Source organism: Pipistrellus kuhlii, unplaced genomic scaffold, assembly GCF_014108245.1.
Source record: "Pipistrellus kuhlii isolate mPipKuh1 unplaced genomic scaffold, mPipKuh1.p scaffold_m20_p_3, whole genome shotgun sequence".
NCBI classification, from domain to species: domain Eukaryota; kingdom Metazoa; phylum Chordata; class Mammalia; order Chiroptera; family Vespertilionidae; genus Pipistrellus; species Pipistrellus kuhlii.
This window is the reverse complement of record NW_023425529.1, coordinates 145,212,086-145,239,370: the sequence shown is the minus strand read 5'-3', so window position 1 is coordinate 145,239,370 and position 27,285 is coordinate 145,212,086. Positions and strand designations below refer to the sequence as shown.

General features: G+C 36.7%; 1 protein-coding gene across 1 annotated transcript in view; it reads right to left on the bottom strand.

The window, feature by feature from the left end:
• Positions 1–27,285, bottom strand: part of GPC5 (glypican 5) — a 1,238,338-nt gene that overhangs the window by 802,533 nt on the left and 408,520 nt on the right. The window contains exon 6 of the mRNA XM_036457477.2: positions 7,568–7,688. Coding sequence (XP_036313370.2) covers positions 7,568–7,688 — 121 coding nt within the window. The remainder of the gene's footprint in view (positions 1–7,567; positions 7,689–27,285) is intronic.

The following is a 27,285-nucleotide window of genomic DNA, read 5'->3' as shown; positions in this document are numbered from 1 at the left end:
CATAAGGTATACAGAATATAAAGTTGTGTATCATTACTATCTGCAAAACTCATTAATCTTCATACTTGATTGCTAAAATTTGCTGGGTATAGAATTTCAGGACAGATATCAGTTGCCTATAATTTAAAAATATTGTTTTGCCATTGTCTTTTTGAGTTTCTATTGATAAGCAATAATAAATGAAATCCCAATTTTTGTATGCAGTTGTATGTATTTTGTTCAGTTTCTTTTTCTGAAAATTTTTAATTTTTTCTTCAATATTCAAAAATGTCATAATCGTGTGTGTGTGTGTGTGTGTGTGTGTGTATGTGTGTGCTTTATTCATTGTGTTGGTTACTTGGTGGACTCAATATGGAATCATGCCTCTTTATTTCTGGAAAATAAACTGATATATTATTTATGTGATAAATTTCTTCTATTAGTTTAGTTTGTTTCTGTAACCATAACAACCAGTTGCTATGATACCCACTTTGGCCAGTGAACTGGCCTGATCTGGGCCAGATCATTCCCAAACCCCCGATCAGTGCGGAGCCAGCGGGCCAACCATAGATATTTGGGATGTACATCATTGCCTGGTATTGATAAAAATGGTTTCAATTAAAATAAATAAATCTGGGACAACAGGGGGGTGGGGGCATGCCTGGGAGGGGTTTGAGATGGGAAGGGGGGATGAGATATGTGATACCTTAATATGTGATACCTTAATCAATAAAGATTTTTTTTAAATACGAATTTAGTGGGAACTGACTATAATTTGCAATCTCATATTTATGATATAAACCACATTTTACATTAGGCTTTAAATAGAAAGATAAAGGGTTTAGCCTATAAAACAGCTATAATTTGTCCTAATCATCTAAATAGAAAATATAAAAGTTCTAGTGTTCATTGTTCTTTCAATATATTTTACAAACAAAAACCTGGCAGATAGAAGGCTCAAATCTTAACAAGCAATTACAATGTATAAGATCATCAGCAGCTAAGTGAATATAAATTCAAATTTTTATCTAACATAAAATAATTACATACTTTCTAAGTAATAAAAAATAAATTATCAATGGCCAAACCAAATCCCATTACTTTCAAAAAGAGTTTTTATACTTTCATTTCCAGTTGATTGTGCACTAATTGAAGTAGTTGGTTATATGCTGACAATTGATTTTTGTTAATGAAATGGCCAATAGTGAAGTCAGTGCATTATACCACACACTCCAGAAAGCAACTTTCCATTGAATTTACTCAGACAAACTAATTGCTAAATTAGATGACCATTCAAAGTTATTGAATGCATTTCAAATACTTTCCTCTGAACCAAAAGAGAACTAAATGTGTTTTGATCACTGCTGCATTGCTAATACAAAATCAAAAGTGCTTGTCTTTCTGGAATATTAATATTGTAAGTATGGGGGCATGACTTGCAGTGGAGATGAGGGAGAAGAAGTCAGGGTGTCATAGCAAATTCTCTGAACAAGAAAAGGAGTCTGTAAAGGTTAAATAATTTCCCAGGGAAAGCTGCCACCCCCTGGTCAAATAGGTCATAATTACCAATTGACCAATCCATTATAATTGACTAGTTCTGTATCACTGTTATAAGCTATTAACAATAGAAAAAAGTTTCTAAAACAGTTTATATTAAGTAGTGTAATGGAAAAAAAAACTTAAATAGCTTTCAGAATTCAGAAACTTTGAGATAGTAACATTTTTTGAAGTCCTGTATCTTATTATTTTTATATTATTAAGCATTAACCATATAACTACCCATTGAGTATCTCATCTCAGTCTATCATAGCTCAAAAGTTACTATTTTTCATATTGGTATCCTAGGAACAAAATGAGAAATAAGAAAGGCAATTTAGCAGTCTTTTCCTACATAAAATAAGTGTTTCAGATCTCTGCTTGAACCCAGTAGGCTGTGATTATTGAACTACATATTATAAAATGTCTCCATATTATGGTTTTAAATAAATGGTTATGATTATTGCTTTTACACTCATTTAAAAATCAAATTAACTTATACATGAAGACAACTTTCAAAAGAAGCCTTAGCCTCTTTATAAAAAATAATATTGAACAGAAACTGAATATATTCTTATATGTGTCAAAATTATTAGGATTGAAGAAATAAACTGTTACTTACCAGTAAATCTATTACTTTTAACAACATTGCAACATTTATTCGTTTTGAAATAATATAATTATAGAAAATTGCTCTGATAGTATTTTTTATGTTTCATATTGAAAGTAGGCAAAGTAATTTCTAAGCAGTGGGTCATTATCATGTACAATTGCTCAGAGGATAGGATTTTAACTGCCGATATATTTTTCTTTGAAGAATGATAGATGCTATTTAATGCCTAAAGATAAATTGCTACATAGCTGTGACGTTTTTGCTGATAACTTTGCCCTAAACAAAGTTAGTTATCATGAAAATACATTTCAAGATTAGTTTAGTAGGAATGAAAATCTGAATTAAAATGTCCATACATTCCCTCGGTCATGAACTAAGAGTAATCAAGGATTTTTTCCAATGTATAATCAAAGAGCAATTTAGTCTGATGCAATGATCTAAGACAATTCATGTTAACCCTTTAGAAAATTCCTCACTGGCTATTGATTATACCGTTTTTATCACAGGTAATTTTGAAAGGTACAAGCATTTCCCACCTCAAGCACAGGCTTTAGAATGCAGGAAGCATCTGGAAACTCTCTCTCCCAAATGTATGCCTCTAGCTCTGTGGTCCCCACTGAATTCTGGATGTCCCTTTCAGTGTCTAAAAGGTATCTCAAGTGTAACAGAACCATAATTTCAAATCAACCTCAATGAGCAAAACCCAGTCCTGTTCCACTCCCAGGATTTTTTTTTTTATTTTCATTTTTTTACTTACTGAAACAATTATCCCAACAGACCTAGGCATTATTCTTATTCTCTATTTCTATCACCTCAATTTCCAATTGAGCACCATTTCTGGTAACTCTACTTTCCATATCATCTAAATCTATCCACTTCTCATATTATCCACTCTTATTCTAACTCCAATCACCATGATCTGCTTGGATAACTTTTGTCTACTCTTACTCTTTCAAGGACCATTTCCCATAGTGAAGTAAAAATTATCTTTATAATACAATAATTAACTTGTATCATCCTCTTTCCACAGTCTTTAACGGTTTCCCACCCAACTTAGTACAATATCTAAACTCCCTGCTTGACTTCTTCAATCCAGTTTATATCTGTCTCTTTCCTTCACTTATTATATTCTAGCCACATGGGTTTGTTTGCTCTTGGAATGCAGTAAACCTGTCTGTGCAGTAGGACCTTTATCATGTCCTCTGCCCCAAACAAGTTCTCCCAGATATCCCAATGATTTTTCTTCCTTTCCTATGTATCCTCATTCAGTATCAACCCAGTCACCCCCCTTTGCTTGGCTTCCACCAGTGCACTCTTCTAACGTACCTTTTCCTACTTTCCGTTTTGTTTCCTGTGTATTTGTCATCTGCATTTTTTGTTGGTGTTTTTTTTAATTTTTCTTAGAATGCAAATTCATGAGGATAGGGTTGTGTCTGCTTTGTTTACCTCTTTCACCTCTGTGTCCTGGGCAGAACCAGGCCCACAGTGGGACCTCAATAAGTATTAGTTGGACATTTTGAATAAATGAGCTAATGAGACATTTAAAAAGTGGCATTTACAAAGTGAAACCCCTATCTACTTGTTTGGTGACTGTAATTGCAAAGGTTACTGGGTAGAAAATGAGGTGCTGGTCAATGGCAGGCCAAGAAGAAAAGTATTTGGGGGCTAATGTAGGAAGCCAATTTTTGCTGATAAACATGGCTGGCTTATTTCCATATGCTTATATATGGGGAAAAAATGGACAAGAGGGACACTTGCTTATCCCTATGATGAAAAGTGATATTTTCATGATACACTGTTAACAAATGCACTTAATATCCCTTATAATAAAAGGTAAATTCATTTATTACCGCAAGCACAAGGAACCACCTAAATCTTCAGATGACATTATGAAATATATTCCAACTTCTACTTCCTCCCTTGTCACACACTGACTCCCAATTAATAAATTCTCACTTATAGGACACAGTTTTCTGAGCCTTTTTACACTTGACACCGTGGTGAATCCTTTTAAATACTACTTAATACTGGCAGTACAATAGCTACCCCTGCCAGGGGACACACATTTGATCAGCAGTCAGAACTCTGGTAAAATAAAAAACTTCTCTTCATCTGTAGGAGAGCTGGCTTAGGGAAGAACATGTTCTAAGACTTTTAGGTGAATATTTTAGTGATACCTGTACAAACTAGACTTCTTGTTAGCCTCTGTAAAAATCTAAATTTCAATCAGATCATCCTAGTAGACTTTTAAAAAGTAGACTTCAAAGGTAGCATTTTATATGACTTTTTTTTTGTAGCCCTAGAATAAAGCTTAACTATGAATAACTGGAGATCTTCACACTAATATTAGGATAAAAGAATGGGACTCAATTTAACACAGGAGCTTAAAAAATGAGACTGTTTCCCTCTGTCACCTTTAAAAAGAGGAGGTTTTGAAATCTGTGAAACAAGAAGAGGAAAATGTTATGCTGAATGGGTAACATATCAGTGAACCCTCCTCCTGAGAGTTGTTATAAACCCTATCCTTTGGGTATCTTCTTGTGTCTTTGTGAATGTGTTTTCTTATATCATACTCTCTCCTCTATAGTAACTCCATCATGATTACCTAATAGCAGGACGTTCCATCTGTTTTCATCATGCCATGTGTTTCATAAAAACAGTTGGAATGCATACCCACTTGACACAATATATTTTTGTATTTCTAAACTATATGCATGTGCTATTGCACTGTTATGCATTTCATACTCATTCCACAACAACAAAAAGTTAACAGAATGAGATAGAATAAATACAGGACACAAAAAGTTCTATTGTATTTTTCCCCCCAGAACTCCCATGGATCACTTTGTGCACTCTCTGGGGAATGCTTAGCCCACTGTAGAGACTACTGTGAATTTCCTGTGTCTCACTGAGAGGAGCAGATTATATTCAGCTCTTCTGACTTTATGATGAATTGTACATTAAAGTTTTCTAGTAAGCTTGATCTACATACCGCATTATATTGCATGGTGCCATGGGGTGCCATCTAGACCAAGGCACTCCTACCTTCAGCTCAGATAATACTGTTGGCTGCTGGTGACTCAGAACTGAGTTAACACTACCACCATCTACCCAGTAGCCCTTATCCAATAAAGGTTCAATTGGTGGAATAAAGACACAACTTCTTGTCTCAATTCAGGACAATCTGAAAGGCTGTCCCTGTTCCAGAGTTCCTACTGGATTCAGATGATGCTTCTGTTCCAGCTACAGTACAGTCACTTGCTCCCTCTGCACAGTCCTACTTCCTCTAGTCCCTCACATATTGCAAGGGTACTCTGCCATAGATCTCCTACATGCAAACTGCATGTAAATCTATGGTCTATGTTCCAGAGTCCGTTCCTGGGGAACTCCAACAATGACACATAGATTTACAAATCTAGTTTGTCAGAAACAGACTATTGTTCCCACTGGCAGAGAGTGTGGACAAGGAACCCAGAGGCTGGTTAACCTTGGAAGCTCTGAAAGGTCAGAGCCAATCACTCACTGTCTAGTTGAGACAACAGTAGCTAAAGCAACTTGTACCTGTCAATCTTATGTAAATCCTTGCTGATTGGTTATTACTGGATTGGCTATTACTACAGGTGGGCACCCATCTGCCCCCCAATATCTCCAAGTTAATATTTTTCTACTCTCTTTCATTTGTGTGTGGCCTCCTCCAGAACCCGAACCCTGAACCTGAACCCTGAACCACATGGGACATGAGAGGGGTTCCCACAACATTTGCTTATATGTCAAGTTCCAAATAGATTGTTTATTGAGACACTAAAAAATTCAAGAATCAATTCAATATTCTAAGTTTTCTTACATCCTCATTCATTTCTAACCGAGTCAAAATTAATTTTAACTGGAGCTCTTGTTTTGCTCATTATGGGAAGCAAGGTTTCAAAATTTGGCAGACAGAATGAACTCCCTCCTCCTTTGGGCCTGAGTGACATTCCCTAATGGATTTAATGTCATTGCTGCTGAGGACAACAGGCTTTCTCCAGACTGACCTCAGCCCTTCTGCCTGTCTCTGGTCCAGCTTCTACTCTTCATGTTGGTCCCTCCTTCACTGTGACTTAAGCTCTTGACCCAATCCCAAGATTACTCACCTCCAAACATTTTTTAGCACTTGGCCCACTGGAAGTGTAAGGCACCTACCTACTGTTTTACCTTGGACATGTGTCTCTGAGAGAACTGGTTTAATTCACTAAGGCCTTGAGTTTTGATTCACTAATAATTTTGATATCATTTGCTCTTACATTTTTCTCAAAAGAACTTATTTTTGGTTCTACCTCCCAGGTTAGAGGTCTATTTTCCTAATATAACAGTCATAAAATAAAAAGTATCCATTATTATTGCCACTTGAATGGTAGAAATCCATGGTTTTGAACACAGGCTACCATGCCCTACTTACATAAACTTTGCTCAAGATACAGAGACTCTCATAAAATAGGATTATAAGAACTGGCTCCACATAAACTTAAATTTTGCAGAACAATCATGAGAAACATACCAGTGACTCTAGAATACTTTAATATCAATAAAAACTCTTTATTATGTTTAAATATGGTTTCAGATATATAATAATATAATGCTAGAAGTATCAACTGTACATATACAGTTTTGCTTAGGAAAAATGGGCATATGTAAATTGTTATATGAAGACCAATAACTAAAAAAATATTCCTTCTTACCTGAAATCCCAATAGATGTAGAATGAAGGGTAGTTTTTATAGCATGTAACATAATATTTATTTCTGACCAATAATATAGTTCAATAAAATATTATATATATATATACATATATATATATATATATATATATATATATATATATGCCATGTATTATTCACATGCAGTATTATTGTTCATTAGTTTAAATAACATTATTAAGTATAAAACAAGTATTTCATAAACAATTAGATTATGGATAACATATACATGGTGATGCAGAAAATAAGTACAATAAATGAATATTGTTTTCATTTATGACAACTTTTGTCAAAAATGTGGCAAAAAGAAAACCTTAATAGAAAGGCTCAGAGACTTACCTGGAAGGTGAGTTTGGCATCTCCCATGCTCTGCTATGTGTTTTCTTTAAAGTCAGTAGTTCTAGTGTCTAAAGCTTATTATTGGGGATGAAGCTCATCCTGAAAGTCTCATCATTTATTAGAATGTTAACGCCGGGGCTCCTTTTTACAGATACAGATTGCCCACCTATTAAAATCCTATACATTGACTTTATATGAAAAACCATTCAACCAAATATTTCCAAAACCTTAGATTCAAAGAAGTTATTCCAATCCTCAATTGTAGGTAGGGTTATCACATAGAATTAACAAGTTTATCACATGTAATGGAAAGCAGCCACTTATTATTTACCACTGAGAATACCAATAAGAGAGAACCAGAACTTACCTGAATAACATGCTTCAGTTTATCAATAATCTGATTTATCACAGGATCAGTTCCTTTGACTTTGACTTCAGGATTCCCAGACTGGGCTTTGATTCCATTTCCAACCACACGCTGAGTATAACTAACAAAGTGAACAGTGAAAGATATATGGCTTAGTAACCTGGTCAGAGTATTATCTGCTACAACTATTTGAACAGATTTGAGTTCAGAATATCACTTCTGTGAGAGTGTACAACAATGTATATTTTTTCCTGGAGCAGAAGCTGGTAGAGATTGCAATGATTTTTCTGGAAGGATGATTAGCATGGAAACATAAATTATTTTAATGCTTTATTCTCAAAGGATACAACCAAAATTAATTGTTTTTTTAATATTATGTACCAATATGCTAGAAAGTTAATATACATTTCACCTTGTTACCAATTCTTGCTGACTTGTAATATGTCTGAATCCATGTTATAAGGGTCAATTTACTTCATTTTACACAGTATTTAGATATTATAAGTCCCAATTTTTTTTTATATTAGTCTACAAGTGAACTATAAATGTATATCAATTGCATCAGTCAAAATCACAATTATTATAAGTAAACAAATAATACATGCACACTCTTTTGCAAAAAGAGAAAGTGCAATCTGCTTTCACTAAGGTTCACCTAATGGTGAATTACAAGAGTCCAGCAAATCATCTATAATAATAAAAGTATAACATGCTAATTAGACCAGATGTCTTTCCAGACAATCTTCCTGACAAAGCTGGGGCTGCAAGGGAAGCCTGGGTCCAGGGTGCCAGAGAGAAGCCAATGCCAGCAGTTGAGGGAAGGAAGGCCTACACTTGCATGAATTTCGTGCTTCAGGCCTCTAGAGTTTTATAAATGGTGATGGCACAAGCAGTGAAACTCATGGCAAGTCACTACCTCTGCAAAATGATAATCATATAATTTAAACCTGTAATTCATCAAATATTTAAACTCATCAGTCACAAAAATTTATTAAGTGTCTCTTATAATATTCAAATCCTGTACTAGGTGACTGGGATCATAAAAAGTTAGAAGACTCTATGCTTGTCCACACAATGCTGATTATCTATCTGGGAATATAATGTATCAATTAACTTGCTCATTCATACATGCATTTATTACATTTTACTATACAATATTTTTAAAATACCCACTAGTAAAAGGCAAAAGATTTATGCAATCTGAAGAGAAACCAGATTCCATCAGCAGATGAGTGGATTATAAAACTGTGGTACATCTACACAATGGAATACTACGCTGCTGTAAAAGAGAAGGAATTCTTACCATTTGCAACAGCATAGGTGGAACTGGAGAGCATTACATTAAATGAAGTAAGCCAGTCAGCAAAAGATAAATATCACATGATCTTACTCAATTTTGGAATATAATGAGCAACATAAACTGATAAACAAACACAGATCCAGAGACAGAGAAGTATAAATCAGACTGTCAAACCTCAGAGAGAAGGTTGGATAGGGGCAGAGGTAAAGGGGAGAGATCAACCAAAGGACTTGTATGCATACATATAAGCCTAATTAATGGACACAGACACCAGGGGGTTGAGGGCATCAGTTGTGTCTGGGGGCAATGGGGAGATAAAGACACATATGTAATACTTTAATCAATAAAGAAGAAAAAATAGAATGAGGAAAGAAAAATACCTACTAGATTCCAGCAGTATAATTATTCTTGTTTTCCTGACAGTGTGGTATAGTATAAGGACAAGAGAACAGTTATAGTGCAACATAAGGAATGACTGAGATGCTCAGTATACCAAAAGGATAGCTGGAAGGGATAGCATATATCAAGTGATACCTAGGGATAATACAGCTAGTAGACATTAAGCATATGGAAAAGTCTATTTGGACCAAGACAATTGGGGAAGAAATAATTGAAGTGGCCCTCAAAATATTATGGTAAGTATAGGTCTTAGATAGTGTGGTTAATGCAGACTTCAGCGCAAAGGAAAACATCCCAGCAGCGGAAATGAGAAAGGCACATGATTAACGCACAAAGGGAAGAATAAGTAGTCTTCTATTTATAAAGGCAGAGTAAAATGAGTAAAGGAAGGAGATTAGAGGTCATGCCCTAGAGTCCACTCTTTATGTTTAAGATTCTCTTCTGAATAAATTTGCTTACATTCAAGTATCATAATAAAGTGGTCTCAGACTTTTCAACAAACATTTTCATATAACTTTTACTGTAATTTTTCTTTCCTCTATTTTCAATTATTCACATATGCCTTCTGAATTTCCTAATGCCATGAGAATTCTTTAAAAAGATAAAAGGAGTTTCCACTGTTGATAAAACGGCCTTACAAAAGGAGTTTCAAAAGGAGTTCTTCCCATGATGATGCACACCCAATGACCAATTTACAAAAGTGGATCAAGCAATTCCCAATTATGCCCTTCTAATGATGATAAATGATGAAACTATTTGATATTATCAATTGGACATAATAAACATAATGCTATTAATACATCGGTTTTTTTTTATTTGTTTATCTCCATCTGAGGATACGTTTATTGATTTGAGAGAAAGAGATAGGTGAGAGGGAGAGAGAAGAGAGAGAAGAGAGAGAGAGAGGGAGCTGCCTCTCATAAGTGCCCCAACCAGGAATTGAAACCACAGTCATTTGGTGTACAGGACAAAGCCCCAACCAACTGAACCACCCAACCAGGACAGGTCTTTTTTATTTTTAAAACAACAATTAAACCCATTATTTATGCTGAAATACAGGGGATTAGAGTTTGGTATTTTAGTATGCATAAGGGACTTGGCAATAAATAGGGAAATAAATAGTAGAAGGGAAATAATTATTCATATTCCATAAATGTGTAATAATATTCTTTAGTTGGGAAAACTGAAGTAAGCTGCAAACAGCAGGCTTTTCAACTCCTCTGTCAAATATTTCAAGTAGACTGGACATGTGGCCCCTTTATTCAGTGACTATTAATAATGATGAATAATATGAATAAATAAATTGATAAATATTAATGATTCAGATATTGTTTTAATTGCTTTCCTGGGAGTTTGCCAATTCATCTTCATGATAATCATTTGTTGTGACCATGAGAATGTGCAGCGAGATTTCTAAGAACAGGACATTTAATTGCCTAAAAAGCACCTGCTGTTTTGTTCTGAAATCCACTTCTGCAACTGCCCCAACCAATGACAGAGTGCAGCAGGGATCCTAAAGCACTGGAAGACACAAGCCTCCTCTGATGGCCAGTTTGGGCTCATGATTCCCTAAAGTTCTCACTATCCCTTCCTTAGACTGAGCAACATGCTAAAGACGTCCACTTAATCTTGCCCTCCACTCCTTTCACTCTGGCTCACACTTGTGTCTCAACCAACAGCTAGGTCTTCCAGATTTACTCAGTTTCTTCCTAATTCTTTCTCAGAGACTTTTCCCTTAATAAAAATCTTCTTGCGTTTAATCCCTTCTCGGCATCTGCTTCCTTGAGGACCCAAACTAATAGAACATCTATATATATATATATATATATATATATATATATATATATATATATATATATATATATATATATATATATATAAAAGCCTAAGCGACTGTTAAGACTGAATGAGCAGTCGACCAGTTACTATCACCTGCACTGACCACTGGGGGCAGAAGCTCAACACAGGAGCTACCCCCTGGTGGTCAGTGCACTCCCACAGCCAACCTCACACAATTGGCCAATGTCCCATGTTCCTTCCATCCTGCCAGCAGGCCCCAATCGGCCTACTGCCCACCTGCCATGGTGGTGGCATGGGAGTGAGGAAAGGAGGGGGAGAGGAAGCAGGGAACTGTGTGATGGTGAGGTGCCTTATTCGATGTCCATTATCTGTTCCTTCTGTGCCTAACCTGAGGACAGTCATTTAGGTCTAGAAAACCCATCCATGCACGAATTTGTGTACCAGGCCTCTAGTATAATATATGTTCTATAATTATTCCCATCCTACAGATCTGAGATCTGCAGAGGTTCCTAGTAAGTAACTTTTGCAAGGCAACACTGTTGGTTAAGTGTGCAGCAAGGATATGAACCCAGTAAATGTGAGCTGCAAAATGCAATCGCTGAAATAATTATTAAAAAAAAAAATCCTGAGCCCAAATAATATAAATTAAAGATACAATTAGCTAGGTGCAAAGCATTGTTGTTGCAATTTATTATTAGTAGTATATTATTATTATTGTTGTCATTATTTTTCTGTAATAACTGCATTTTCAAAGGTGTCCCTGATTCTAATTAAGAAGAAAGATGCTATTTTCTTCAAAAATCTCCTCAACGAACAGTTGTATATTACTAGCTAAAGAGTGAAAGGACAGCTTCTGGCAGGGTGAAAAGAAACTAACAGACTGAAAGTTTGCCATAACTTATTCTATGTTTCTCTAGAAACACAGATATAATGTAAGCAACTGAGATTCATTTCTTAATTGTAAATAAACTGGTTCACCAGTAAATATCTTGGTTTATTTAGACCATGAAACTTTCTTTTAACATGCAGAAATATTGTTTCACATTAATGTGAAGAATTGCCAATTTTTCATTCTTAAATATCATAGTTACTAACACAAAAAGGTAAAATTGATCAGAATTACAATTGATCAAGAATCCCTTTCTAAGCTAGTATATTATTGAATAAATTGGGATCATTAATCTTATGTATAATTTAAATAAGAAAAAGTAATTCAAAGAAGAGCATTTAAGATACTTCAAGTAAAGTATAATTTAATAAAACTAGTTATTCTTTTCTACTTTTATAAGGTTAAGAACAATAATGGAATAGTGATAATCACCAGTGACATAAATGAAAAAAAAAAAAAAAAGTTGTGGAGGCATTGGGAATGTCTCTCTTTGTGGATGAAGTGTAAACGGATCTAAACTACTATTTAGCATTATGCAAAAGCTAAACATATCATATCACCCCGGTATATATTCAACAGGTATAAGAATGATAAAAAAAATTATTCAAAGTAGCCCCAAACTGGACATAACTCAAATGTCCATTAGCATAGGCAAATGAATGGTAGTATCTATCTCTACAGAATACTGTAACAACCAGAACAACTGGTTGCCATGATGCCCAATGCAGCCAGCAAACCACCCAATTAGGGGGAGGGGCCAGCTGGCCAACCTCCTTCAGCCCCTCACCCCAGCTAGCCCTGCCCCCAACACCCTGTTCAGCCTGTGGCCCCTCACCAAATCCAGCTCCACCCCAAATTAGACCCCCCCACACACTCTGATCTAGGGAAGGGCTGGGCTGTCAACCACCCATGGCCCTTCCCCTAGGCCACTGGCCCTCAATCAGTCCCTCCCACCCCATTCAGGGCCAGGGCTGGCTGGCCCACAGCCCCTCCTCATGCTTGCCCCACCTCTGATCAGTCCCCACGACCCAAATCATCCCATGGCCCATCCCTCCAGCCAGCTCTGTCCCCAATTGGTCGCCTCCCCCACACCAATCAGGAGTGGGGCTGCCCAACAAACCTCCCACATACCCTCCCCCAGCTGCTGACCCCTGATGGCACCCCCCCATCCCATTCGTGGTCAGGGCCAGCCAGCCCATTTCCCATAGCCATCCTTCCCTCAATCACTGCCCACCCCAATCAGGCATGTGGCCTGATGGCCAATCACCCACAGCCCCTCTCCAAAGCCAGCCTGTCCTTGATTGGGCCCTAGTCAGGGTGGGCCAGCTGGCCAACCTCCTGCCATCTCCTCCTCCCAATAGGCCCTGACCCAATCTGCAAATTGGGACAGGGCCAGCCAGACCCCACCCATGCACAAATCCGTGCACTGGGTCTTTCATAATTATATAATAATATATTATATTATTTAGCAATGAGAAAGAATGAATTCCAATTGTACTAAAAATCTTATAAGCTAAACTTTGAATGAAAGAAGGAAGATATGAACTTTCTCTATGATTCCATTTACAAGACGTTTTAAAAGCTAATCAATGATGTTTTAAATCATCATGTGTTATTCTAGGAGAAGGTCGAAGGGGGTTTCTGGGATTCCAGCAAAATGATTCTTGATTTGAGTCCCAGTTACACAAAAGTGTTCATTTTATGCTTTTTTTTTAAAAAAAGATGTAACTGTATATTTAAGATTTGGATACTTTATGGAATGAATGTGTTTTCAACCTAAATAAAACATTGAAAACTTGTGCTCTTTTTCTTAATATGTACACAACATAAAATTTTTCATCAAACAATTTATATATATAAAAGACTATTATGCTAAGTGTCCCTCCGACCATCCGACTGGTTGCTATGATGCACACTGACCACCAGGGGTCAGACGCTCAACACAAGAGCTGCTGTGACATGCATGGTCATTTACAAAGAAATGGCACCATGGACCTGGCACTGACAAAGCAACACTCAGCTTCCCCCAAGTGGAACACAGGCCCTGCCACCACCCCAGAGCGATGGTCCACTAAATCATAGTGAGTGCTGCCAAGAATCCATGGCACAAAATGCAGCCCACAGCTCAGCCTAGCCAGGAAATGGTCGCTGTGAGCACCATGTAGTGATGCCTGAGTAGCAACACCTGGTTTCTAGAGACTAGCCTCCTTGCAGTTTCTTCAGCCCTGAAACATGACTTGTTTTATAGCTAGATGCAAACATTTTACACTTTAACCAAATGTCAGTGAGGTGTTTTCCTATGCCTCATCTCAGCCCTGGAGTAGGTAGATAGGAGACTCAGTAGAATCCTATTTTCTTTTCATTAGCTGGAAAACAAAGATTTAAAAAGCTTAGAAACTTGCCCCGAATGAAAAGAAGTAAGAAATGGTGGGCCCTGAAAATGATTTCAGGTTTTCTCACTCCACAGAATATAGTCAAACACTGCTGCAGTTAAATATTTTATCCTTTGTTCTCCCTGTGTGATCTGCAATAATAATCTGCTTCATGTTGATATTTACTGCTGTGTTGCTAATAATTAACTGAAAGAGAAGTTGGGGTGCTTCACTGGGCTGGAAAAAGTTTAGCTAAATCAGAAAGCAGGTCTAATTAAGCAAGTTTATTCTATATCTATAAAAGGCTAAGTTGACTTGCACATGCACAACACATATAAAGCTCTCACTGGCACCAATTGCAGGTGTGTGTTTCGATCTGTCATTGTCAATTGTGAATTTGGTTGGCACTTCTATTATAGAGAAAGGGCAAATAGCAAGATTAAAATATTTCTTCTAATTAATTTTCTTTCAGTGTGCACAAATCTGTGTACCCGGCCTTTAGTGTATAAAAGATCAGCATAGGTATTTTTATCATGGGCTAAATGGTTTTGCCATCACTAAATGAGTAATTTAGGATTCTGGCTTGATATACAAACTTACTCCCTGTAGACTTTAATTTGCATTCAAAACATATGGTTTCTGAATCAAATAATAATTTTTCTAACAAAGACTTTTTACTTAAAATTTTTTCATTATGAAATTTTAATAAATCATTAATCACTCTTTTTTGCTTCTACATGTACACGTAATGGATAAAACATTTTAAGGATCCCTACAGAGGTTTCTTGACTTGAAAAATTGTTCACATTTCAATGAGAATGAGGGAACAAAACTCAAGAAAGAAACCGGCAAATTTTTTTTGTTTGAAAAGTAATAGACCCACCATCTGTGCTTATTTCTTCCAACCAGGTCTGGTAATGGATGACAGCAGTTTAATAGGAATACCTGCTCCCCAAGTACACTTCGTTTTTCATTAACAGAATAAAGGAAAGCACTGATATATTTACATTCTATAAAAATGTTTTAAAATGATGATTAACAAGATTCCAGTTCTCTTTGTGTTCAACACATGAAATATGAAATAGAAGTAGTAATACATTTGCACAGGGTATATCACTGGGAAGTTATTCCTCGAAACTTTACCAACATAACTTATTTGAAATTCATGCTATATCCTACTGGCTAATACTACTTTCACTTTATTTAGAAAGTATTAATAATAGAATTTGTTTCAGAGTCACATCAAAAGAATGTTATTTTGATATGCATTTATATAATTTTAGGTGAAAGAAAATATCTGAACTCAGACCCTGGAGTTCATAACAAATCATTTCAAGGGTCTGTCTTAGAAGTCTTTGGTAATTTCACTGGGACAGGGTATAAAACATAATCATGATAAAAGAGGAAACCATCTAATCACAGCTTTCTCTTTTTATCATTATTGCCATCTTTTGTTGAGGTTAAAGATGAGATCTGTGACCATGCTGTTTGTGATGGTAGTAGCAGATATATTTTTTGTTTATTACTTTTTTTGTATGACTTGGGTTATGTGATTCCATATTAAAATCTTTATTTCTAGTTTTGGATCTCTTAATTTCTTGGAGGCAAGAAACTGGAGTGTTAAAAGGAGGCCTGGGCAGCATAGTGTATTTATTCATCAGTGAACTCTTCTTCAAGAACAAATTTTCCTTTGAAACTATTTTAGCCCCCACCCCAACCCCCACCTGGTTCTGGTAGTAAAAGTGAGTACTAAAGAAGTGGGTTTGTTTTGGTAAATTTCATCAAATATGTGGGAGGCATTGGATACCACTGCTAAACATTGCTTTGTATTCATGCAGCTTCTACATAGCACTTTTCCTTTATAGCTTTATAGTTCAGGTCTTAATATTTGAAATCTCAGAACAGAAAGAAGTCATAAGATTGACTTTGTATGCCAGGTTTATGGGAATAACCTTTTGCAGTAGATAAGAGGCTTACAGAGTATTTGGAGAATAAAGACATCCACAGAATCAATTAAAAAATGATTAAACCTTTTGTAATTGGACTATCTCACTTCAATTGCTGTGTCACAAGCTATTTCTTAAGTTAATCTCTACCATTTACTTGATGTTATAATTATAGGTAATGTATAAATTTAAGATCTATGTTTCTGAATTTATATAATGAAGTAAATATGAATAGAATTAACAGATACCTTATTATCATCTTTATTATTATTTACATATAACCAATTTTCTGCTGAGATATTATGTTTTGTGATATCGTATAAGTATCATTCATTAACATTATTTTAATAAGATATAGTAACCAACACTTTTAATAATTTATGTAGCAACCAATAAGAAATGTGTAGCAGATCACTATCTATACATACAAAAGCCTAAGTGACCCTTATTACTGAGCAGTTGCTATGATGCCACTGACCACCAGGGGGAAGATGATCAATGCAGGAGCTGCCCCCTGGTGGTCAGTGCACTCCCAAAGCCAACTGGCCATCCTATCCCTGCTACCCCCAGTCCCTTCCCCCCAGCCTGCAAGCCTACCTTCCACAGTCTCTCCCACAGTCCCTACCCCTAGCCACCAGGCCCTCATCAGGATTGGACAAGATGACCCTGATGGCCCTAATCACCGGACAGGCCTAGGGACCCCACCCGTGCACCAATTACATGCACTGGGCCTCCAGTAATAAACAGAATAAGAACATGTTAGGAAGAGATAGAAAACAAGAGCTTATTAAAAAATGAATGTTATAAAGTCTTTACCCTGATTCTTTAATTGGCATGTTTGTGTATGTCTGTTTAGTGAGGTGAATCATAGGTAACCTATTTCATGAGATTTTATAAGATAAATACCTCAATTATAGTAGAAGCTCTATCTTTATATTTTTAAATACTTGAATTGAAAATGCAAAGCAAATGATAATAAAGCTTTGATTTACTTTATAATTTTATTCAAGTCAAAGCAACTATGAATTTTTAAATGATCAGTTCTAACTATAATTAATTGAATATACTGTTATGAGTTTTGAAATGTTATACTAACTCCCATTTTCCAAAGCATACATTCCAAATTTAAACTCTTCAGTAAGACACAGGCTATCTTTTATGGATTTATACTGATTGACAATCACCACTTTGAACTGATTCTCTGTCTCACTTCACTGATTTCAGTATACAAAAGTAAAATGCTATTTATGGAATAACTATTATCTGAGTGATGGTGATTATAAGACATTTTTTTGGGGGGTGGGGAGGCGCTAATAATCTGAATCTGTGCCAGTAACCTAATATACATTCTTGATAGCCTATAATTAAGTCACTGCTCCTTTCTTAACAAATTGGTCTAGCAAGACCTGTTTTCCTAATTATTCCCAATTTACAAAGAGGCCATAAACAAAGAATGTAACTACTTAGCTGGAGGGGAGGTCAATGTGGAAGGGACTATGGAAGCCCAGCACAAAGACTGGTAGTTAGGAAACAGATAGAAAACAAAGAAACCAAAGGATATAAAGGGAAAAGCTACCTCCATATTCACTCACTCAGGATTTGGAAAACTGACCCCCTGAGGCACTGTACTAGTACATCTGAAAATAAATGGGTTTATCTTGGATCTCAAGAGTACTCCCCATATAGTTTTCGGTAATCTGGTAAATTCTGTAACATGAGTAATAATAAATTAAATACTATTTGAAACAAACAAACAAAAACAAAAAAACTGAGTCAAAATAATTTGGTGTGTAAATTTCATTTAACCAACATTTTAGTAGAGACATAATTGAATGCTATAAGTTCCTAAAATCTTATATAGATATTTTAAAAAATTAAATATAACTAACACCAGCATTAGATTTCAAAAATATGAAACTACAAACTACATCATAAATAGTTTAAAATTAGTTACAAGATACCATTATTATAAGATTACCAAAATACTGAAACAGAAAATTTGGGGGTAAAATAGGACAGGTTTAGGTAATATTAGAAATTTTGGAAATTAGGGGGACCATGGAGGAAGCACAGGGCTGCAGAGCAGCAGAAGGTGTATTTCCATAAGAATGGGGTGCTGGAAAGCTGTAACAGGTACATTTCTGTAGAATGAGGGCGCTGGGAACAGCCAAAGGTCATATTTACAAAATAAAGAGAAGGAACCCCTTCATCCAGAAGGAGAAGAAAGCCCAAAGGGAACAGGAAAACAATAGGGAAGGGGTGGGGAAGAACTTCACATGTCCCATGTGAGATTTGACCTTTAAGCCCAGAAGTTACTATAGTAACCAGTCTAAGGAATAGTGACCAATCATAGGGGATATCAAAGCACAAGGATCTGCAGCCTTTATAAGCCATAGGAAAAAGGAATTCAGTGGGACTCTTTCCCCATCTCCACATGGGAGTCTGTACTTGTTCAATAAATCTTCACCTTTGCTATACCACTTTCTGACTGTGGATTCATTCTTTGATTCCGGCGAGAATAAAGAATCCAGGCTCCAATCCAAAAATTAAACTTTCAGTACAATTCAAATGAAACACTCAGGTACATCCAACCAATATCCTATCTAATAAAAGATTATTATGCAAATTAACCATCACTCCAACACACAAGATGGCTACCCCCATATGGACACAAGATGACCACCACAAGATGGCCGGCAGGAAAGGGCAGTTGTTGGCAATCAGATCAGCAGGGAAGGGCAGTTGGGAGGAACAAGCCCTACAGAGGGCAGTTAAGGTGACTGGGATGGCAAGGGAGGGCAGTTAGGGTTACCAGGACAGCAGGTGAGGGCAGTTGGGGGCAATCGGGCTGGCAGGAGAGCAGTTAGGCATCGATCAGGCCAGCAGGGGAGTGGTTAGGCCCGGGAATGATCAGGCTGGCAGGCAGAAGCAAATAGGGGCAATCAGGCAGGGAGGCAGGTGAGCAGTTGGGAGCCAGCAGTCCTGTATTGTGAGAGGGATGTCCTTCTGCTTATTTAGGCCCGATCCCAGTGGGGTCCCAGATTGGAGAGGGTGCAGAGTGGGCTGAGGAACATCCCTCTCCCCCTACCCCCATGCACGAATTTCATGCACCAAGCCTCTTGTATAACATAATAACATCAGAGAGAAAGAATCTCTGAATTTCAGTGTACTATTATAGTTTCCTAGAGATACTATATTAAATTCACTACCCACAGTATTACAAAGATATTGGAAGCTACCTGAATTGTCCCTTGAGCCTCAATTAATTAATAGACTTTACATATGTATCATTACCCTTGAAATAATATTGTCCTCTACAAAAATTTTATTTACTGTAAAATTATATTTATATTTCACAAACACATCTTTTAAATTATAACTTGGCTTTTTGCCATTTATTTTTACATTATAGTTCCTTTGGCCTTAAAAAAAATATTTTAATCATCTTTGGAAGTTTTTAGCATACAGGATCTAGCACTTTCTTATTTTCAGTGACTTTTATCTTACTAACAAAAATGAACAATGCTACTGATAATTTCCTAAGTTCTAAATTTATACAAACAGAAAATACACCCTAAAATAATGATGTGTTCTTTTCTAAAGCAGTGGTCTAGCTGCCTGAAATGTAAATGTTTCCTGAACACTTTGAAGGGCATGCTTATAAAGAAGGTGTTGACAGTTGATGCTTTGAGGAACCATGAAAGCACACAGAATAAATTTTAATCACACTTAATGCTAATGTGATAGCAAGATTTGGACAATTTTCAAATGTGACTAATTTAATTAAATTAGCTACACTCACTAAGTTCAGCTTAAGATGTTCAAATTTATACAAATGCTCAAAAAATAATTAAGCTCTTCTGTTTACTTTTTCTTTTTAAAAACTATATTTCACTGATTTTTTACAGAGAGGAAGGGAGAGGGATAGAGAGTTAGAGTTAGAAACATAGATGAGAGAGAAACATCGATCAGCTGCCTCTTACACACCCACTACTGGGGATCTGCCCATAACCAAGGTACATACCCTTGATGGGAATTGAACCTGGGACCCTTCAGTCTACAGGCCGACACTCTATCCACTGAGCCAAACCAATTAGGGTTCTTTTTTCTTCTTTTTGGAGATCTCCCCTCCCCCCGCCCCCCCAGCAATCAGTTCTCTTGTTTTATTACCAAAAGATTTTGAGGGCCTTCCATGGCCAAGTGGCTCAGTTGATTGGACTGTAGTCCTGTATACCAAAAGGTTGCTGGTTCAATCTCTGGTTGGGGAGCACAGGGGAAGCAATTTATTTTCTCTATTTCATTCTCTCTCTCTCTCTCTAAGAAAAAAAAATCAATGAAAACATATCCCTGAGTGAGGATTTAAAAAAAAAAAAAAAAGATTGAGGGCTCTTAGCAGGTTGCTGAATCTAGCACTCTGTTTTCATGAAGAAATACACCCATACCAGGAATATAGTACTTGGTGGTCATCTCCTAGCTAATAGCCTAATAGATTTTTTTTGTCTGTTTTTGGTGATAGTATCATAAATTTAAAATAGGAAAGGACCTTGGAGGTCATCTAGTCCAACCTAGGCATCATTTGAAGCAAATGGAGTAGTATTCTTATTTCATCATTTTGTACCTCTGTACTGTATATTTCCAGAAAAGTCTTTGGCACAGCTTATAATAAAAGAAAAAAAAAACATGTAAAATAAGGGCAAAATGACAGAATAATGAAGAGAAGGAGGTGACAATTATATAAGGAGACCTAGGAAGGAGAGAATATACTACAGCCTAAACTTCACCCTATCCCTCTTGTTTGTGAAGGACAAAAGGAAAACCAAAATTCAGAAAGGTTTTATTAGTTAATAAAAGTAGTATCTGCAAATGTCAGCAGCCATTATAGTCAAATCTCAGTTCTAAAACATCTCTCATCTCAACAATTTTGTTCTTGACCAAGTGTTCATAGAAATATGTCTTGGTTGTTGGACAAAATTTCTCTTCTGGCCCTCACAACCCTTTCATGCTGAAACATCAACATGACAAAAAGCATCTCTCAGGCCACAAACAAAGGAGAGTATGCAGGTCAGTTTACCACTAACTGTCCCTTTTTGATCATTTCAGGCAATAGTGTTGTGAACATTTTTGTGTTTTTCATGGTTTTGTGCTGGTAAAATGTTTGATTAGCACAATTATAAAATACGAAGAGCTATCAAGATTGCTTATGTTGCTTAGGCTGTTTAAATACAACAACACAATGATCACAGACAACTGAAGAGGTAGAAAAACTGTTGTTGATTTGGATAAAGGAAAAGCAGTTAGCCAGTGACAACATTTCAGAGTCAGTGACATGCGTAAAGCTAAGATGCTGCATCCTGATTACTGAAAAGACAGATGTAGAACAAGAGCTGAAAGTGATTTATTTCAGGCTAGTAGGTGGTAGTTCCATGAATTTAAGAAAATAATTTTTGTTTATAGATTAAACAGTACATTAAACATGTATTGCATATAAAAAAAGGTTAAATTGGGTAATCGTTTGGGGATCTGGAGTGATTTAAATTAATTTACATTATTTCTAATGGGGGGAAAATGCTTCAGTTTTTAAACAAATCGCTTCTCAAATAGCATTCTGGAACAAATTAAGTTCCAGAAGTAAGGTTCTGCTGTATTGATCTCTCTAGTAAGGGTAGGAAACTTCTGCCCGTGGGCCATATAAGGTCATTTGGTCTGGCCCTGCCAAAGTATTAGAAGTGAGTTAATTAAAGGTTTACCAAATATAGCAGACTAATTTTTAAGCTGATGATTTTGTGCGGCCCACAAATGATGTCATAAATATCCAAATGTCCATTGGCAGAAAATTGTGCCCCACCACTGCAACTCTCAAGCATAACTCATGCGTCTTTAACTAAGAGACAATGAGCAATACAACAAAAATAACATTCAAAGGCAATTTCAGAGCTTTCAAATATGTACACATGATCCTTTCATACATGAACCTTTGTTAAAAGCTGCCTGTATCATGTTAGAGTTTTGATTAGGCATTTCTACTGGTTATGTTTATCTCACTCAGTAAAAAAATATTAAAAAAAAATGCCCATGAACTTAGAAGAGTAGAAGGTTAATATTTCCTTAAATTTATTTTAATTTCTTAATTGATATTTTATTTTATCACTCAGAGAACATAGTCAATGTGTTAAAGCATTGTAGACAAAGAATCGTGTGGTCCAAGTGACTTAAGATAAGTTACAAAGCTGAGGTCTGGTTTGAAGAACTATGCTTTCACCACTATCCTAAAAAGTAAGTAGAAACACAGATGAGCAATTTACTAACAAATACCAATGAGAGCGGAAAGGTCAGTCATATGGTAAAATATATTTAACTGATCAAGTTAATTAAACATTTTATTTATTTGTTTTTAAAAAATATATATTTTTATTTTTTTCAGAGAGAACGGGAGAGGCAGAGATAGAAACATCAATGATGAGAGAGAATCATTAATAGGCTACTTCCTGCACACCCCACACTGGGGACAGAACCTGCAACCCAAGCATGTGCCCTGATGGGGAACCGAGATGTGACTTCCTGGACACTCGACCACTGAGCCACACTAGCTGAGCTGATTAAACATTTTATAATAGATTTCTTCACCCTACATTAATGTGATCATTTTCTTTCTTTCCTTCCTTCACTTAAAAAAAAATGTAGCTTTTTGTATAAAGAAAATTATTTGACAGATATTATTTTCAGGGTTTAAATCAGGTCCATTAACAGTGCTCTATGAATTAGATCAGTGGTTGTCAACCTTCCTAATGCTGCAATGCTTCAATACAGTTTCTCATGTTGTGGTGAGCCCCAACCATAAAATTATTTTTGTTGCTATTACTTCATAACTGTAATTTTGCTACTGTTAATGAATCATAACATAAATATGTGTGTTTTCCGATGGTCTTAGGCAACCCTGCTAGCTGTTCTCAACTGTGAGTCATGACCCACAGTTTGAGAACCACTGTTGTAGAGCCTAAAACACAGATATTTACATTGGAAAACACAGATATTTACATTATAATTCATAACAGTAGCAAAATTGCAGTTATGAAGTAGCAAAGAAAATAATTTCATGGTTGGGGGTCACTACAACATGAGGAACTGTATTAAAGGGTAACGGCATTAGGAAGGTTGAGAACCACTGAAATAGATGGTCTCCATATGTGGTCCATGTTGTTTGTATTGGGGATGGAACCCTGTTAAGAGTGTCTAAAGATCTGCATTTTGTAGCTTTGAAAGGACACTTCTCCATCTGTTCTTATTTTAGGCATGACCAAATATTAGGATATAAATGAAAGCAGGCATAATAACAACTATATGGACACACACACACACACACACACACACACATTCAATGGGGGGGGGGGGGGGAGACTGGGCCCATAAAGGAGATTTTAAGTTTGAAAAGATTTGTAAATAATAACTTTCCTTAACAAAATAATTCTGTAGTAGTTAGTAATCAGAGATAAGTTAGAGTTGAGCATAACATCAGTTTTAACATACAGGTTCAATATTGTCTTCAATTTGAACTTTAAGTTCTGTAAAACAATTCCATTTTGTGGTCTGTTGCATCTCAAAATAAAAACTGAAATATTTCAAATCATAGTTATTATGAAGAAAAAGGAGGAAAAGATGGGGAAATAACTAAGCTTTCTGTCCATACCTCATCTGAACTAGACCATAGCCAAATTCCTACCATCAAACAGTCCTCAGAAAACAATCCACTTGTGTAATAGAATTTGTTTCCCACTTGCGTACATGAGAAATTGCTTTTCCAGCTGTATCTTGGCAAACCCAGTTATGTTGTACAGAAAACAGCTGGGCTTAGCTCCATAGACAGAGCTATATGTGCCTAGGGACTTTTAGATTCCTAATAGGAATGCACTTGGCTGATTCAGTATATGAAAAATGTGCATACACAGAATGCAGACCATTCCTGGTGGCCTCCAGAGTCCAAATAGAGTGGATGTTTCTGGTCCAGATAAACCAAAGATTCCATATCCTAATCAAATTTGACCAATCGCTCTTTTACTCTCTTTTCTCTCTAGTTATCCTAGTTTCTCCTATTTCCCCCCCTTCTTTTCAAAATTTAGTAAGAATTTATTTGAGCCAAACTGGCGACATACACCAGGGAGAAAGATCTCAAGTGCTTCCCTCCCTGCAGTGTTTCTTATTGAGAAAGGAGTGGCTGTGTTTATCTGGATCTGAAGGTCAGAGACAGGTAATATCGGATATGCCTTGGCCAGCCAGCCAGGGGCAGGGTCTGAGTCTTTGTAGAGGTGTCTGCTCTGGTTGTGATGAATATCACCACAAGGTGAACTTGAAATGGAAGACATTCAGAATTGGGGGACATGTGCTGACAAGACAAACCCCCTGTGAGATAGATGCTCTGATCACAGACATGCCAGGGAAGAGTGTTCACATTTGACAAGGAAAGGAAGCCTTTAGGAAAAGCGGAATTACTGGAGAAAAGGGCCTGAGATTGTTCCCTTGCCAGCAGACATCAGCCTATACACAAACAGCAAACACAAGTACTGCTTGCTTTATGGTCACATGTGCCAGGGGCTTTTCGGTTGCCTGAGCTCTCAGCTTGCAAGAGCAGCTGCAGCACTGAATGCCTCTGCCCCTCCTAGAAAGCCAAGCCCCGAGGAAAGGGCAAGATACCTAAGAACGAGACACAGGACCTGATGGGAGTGCCAGGTGGATCAGTTTTGCCCCAAAATGTTCAGCTTTGTCTCCTATAATTCATGTCTGCTGTCAATACCTCTTATTCTTCCTTTCCCACCTCTCCCTTCACCTCCTCCACCCACACTGGCCTCCTTCCTATGTCTTAAATGTGCCAGGCCTCCCCCATATCTAGTCTTAGTATTCACTACAGCACCTATCAGCTTCTAACAAACTATGTAATTTACTTATTATGTTGATTACCTCTCTTCCCTTTGGAGTGTGAGATTCATGGAGGCTCTCAAGAGCAGGAAACTTTGAAGATTTTTGCAGCTGCAATTTTTTTTTTTTATTTTAGTTATTGGAGTGACATTGGCTGACATGATCATATTGGGTTCATGTGTGGATTTCTATGATACGTGATCTGTATATTGCACTGTGTTTCCACCACCCAAAGTCAAATCTTCTCCTGTCACCATATATTAGGACCCCTCTTTTCCCCTGACCCCCTTTCCTCTAGCAACCACCACACTGTTATTTATGTTCACGGTTTTAGTTTTATATCCCATATATGAGTGACATAATATGGTTCTTAGCTTTTTCTGACTGACCCAAAACACTCAAAATCATGTATTTGCAAAGATACATGCACCCCTATGTTCATTGCAGCATTATTCGGGGGGCCAAAACAACCAAAGTGTCCCATGATAGAGGACTGGATAAAGAAGATGTGCATACATACCATACAATGGAATACTACTCAGCTGTAAGGAAGGATGAAATAGCACCATTTGTAACAGCATGGATGGACTTTGAGAATATTATGCAGCTGTGATCAAAGATTGTGAGATTACCTTAAGTTATCTGGGTGGGCAACAGAGGAAAGATTTCTTTTTTACAGAAAGAAAAAAGGCAATGGAACCAAAAAGCAAGGATTGGAGTGATGCTGCCACAAGCCCAGGAATGCCAGAAGCCGGCCGAGGTAACTAATGGATTCTCCCCTAGAACCATTTGAGGGACCTCGGCCTTACTGACAATTTGATTTTGTCCCAGTGGCACTGAGTTCAGACTTCTGACATTCAGAACTACTAGAGATGCATTTCTGTGATTTTAAGTTTCTTGGTTGTTCTTGTTACAGCAGCCACAGGAAACTAATACAACCGCCAACCAGGGTATACCTTCTAGGTTATTTGCTCTCACTCCAATGATTGCTTCAGAGCACTTTGCTTTCTGGGGATACATGTATCATTAGTATAATTACGTAATAAATTGCACAATTATTTAATGTCTGTTACTCCTTGCTAGGTTATAAAGTATTGAAATATGAGAGCTCAATATATATTTATTACATGAGTGAATGTATGACTGTTACAAAAGTAAACTAAAAGATAATTTTAAGGCAATAGTTTATATTTTCCATAATTGGTCCTTATAAAATAAAAGTTATGAGTCATCCTAAACATTCTTGAATTTGCTAATAAATAGCATCAATATTTAAATCATTTCTGATCCTTTATACATTAGAAAGAAATCAGTAAAAAAGAAAAGAATAAGATAAACTTAAAGAACACTGAATATCTAAACCGACGTCCAAAATTTAGACTAACTATAAGAAGAATTCAGTTAGGACATCCTGTCCATATTTTATTTCATGAGACAGAAGAATTCCCTACATAAAAAGATGGTGAGTGGCTCTCCCTAGCCTATCCATGAGTCCTTCCTGCAGTGTCTCAAAGAATGAGCACTTATTCCTTTACAGTCCCCGTACTGCATTTGGAATAACTGGAGGCCCACTACTCCCCTGTAGCTCATATAGTGTAGAGTCCTCAGGAGATTGAAACACAATAAAAGAACAAGGTGCATCATGGGCCTCCTGGGTCCAAGAGAGTAATGCCCTCAGGGGAAGCCTCATAAAAAGAGGCAATAGAGCAGCCTGGGTGCTGGAAGATCTGAATCATAGGGTATCCCCATTCCTCTCTCCCTCTGCTGCTTCTTCCCCAGGCATAAAATCAGCCTCATTTCCATTTTCCCCTTCCCTTTCACATGTTAGAAATTGGTTTTTTTGTGTGTTTTTTTATTGCAATGTGATTTTAATGAAGTTTAGGAGGGGGCTGGGGTGGGGAGGGTGGAGCAGAGATTATACAGGAAACTACTGATAAATAAGTGACCTGCACTGTACCAAAGACTATTTAAAATCAATTTCCAAATAAATACAGCCTTCCTTTAGAATTCCCAACCAGAAAGCATTTGTAATTTACAAACAGTAATCACTGTTGCCACCACCCCTCTCCGTAACTAAACTAAATGCATGCTGAGTAGTATGTCTT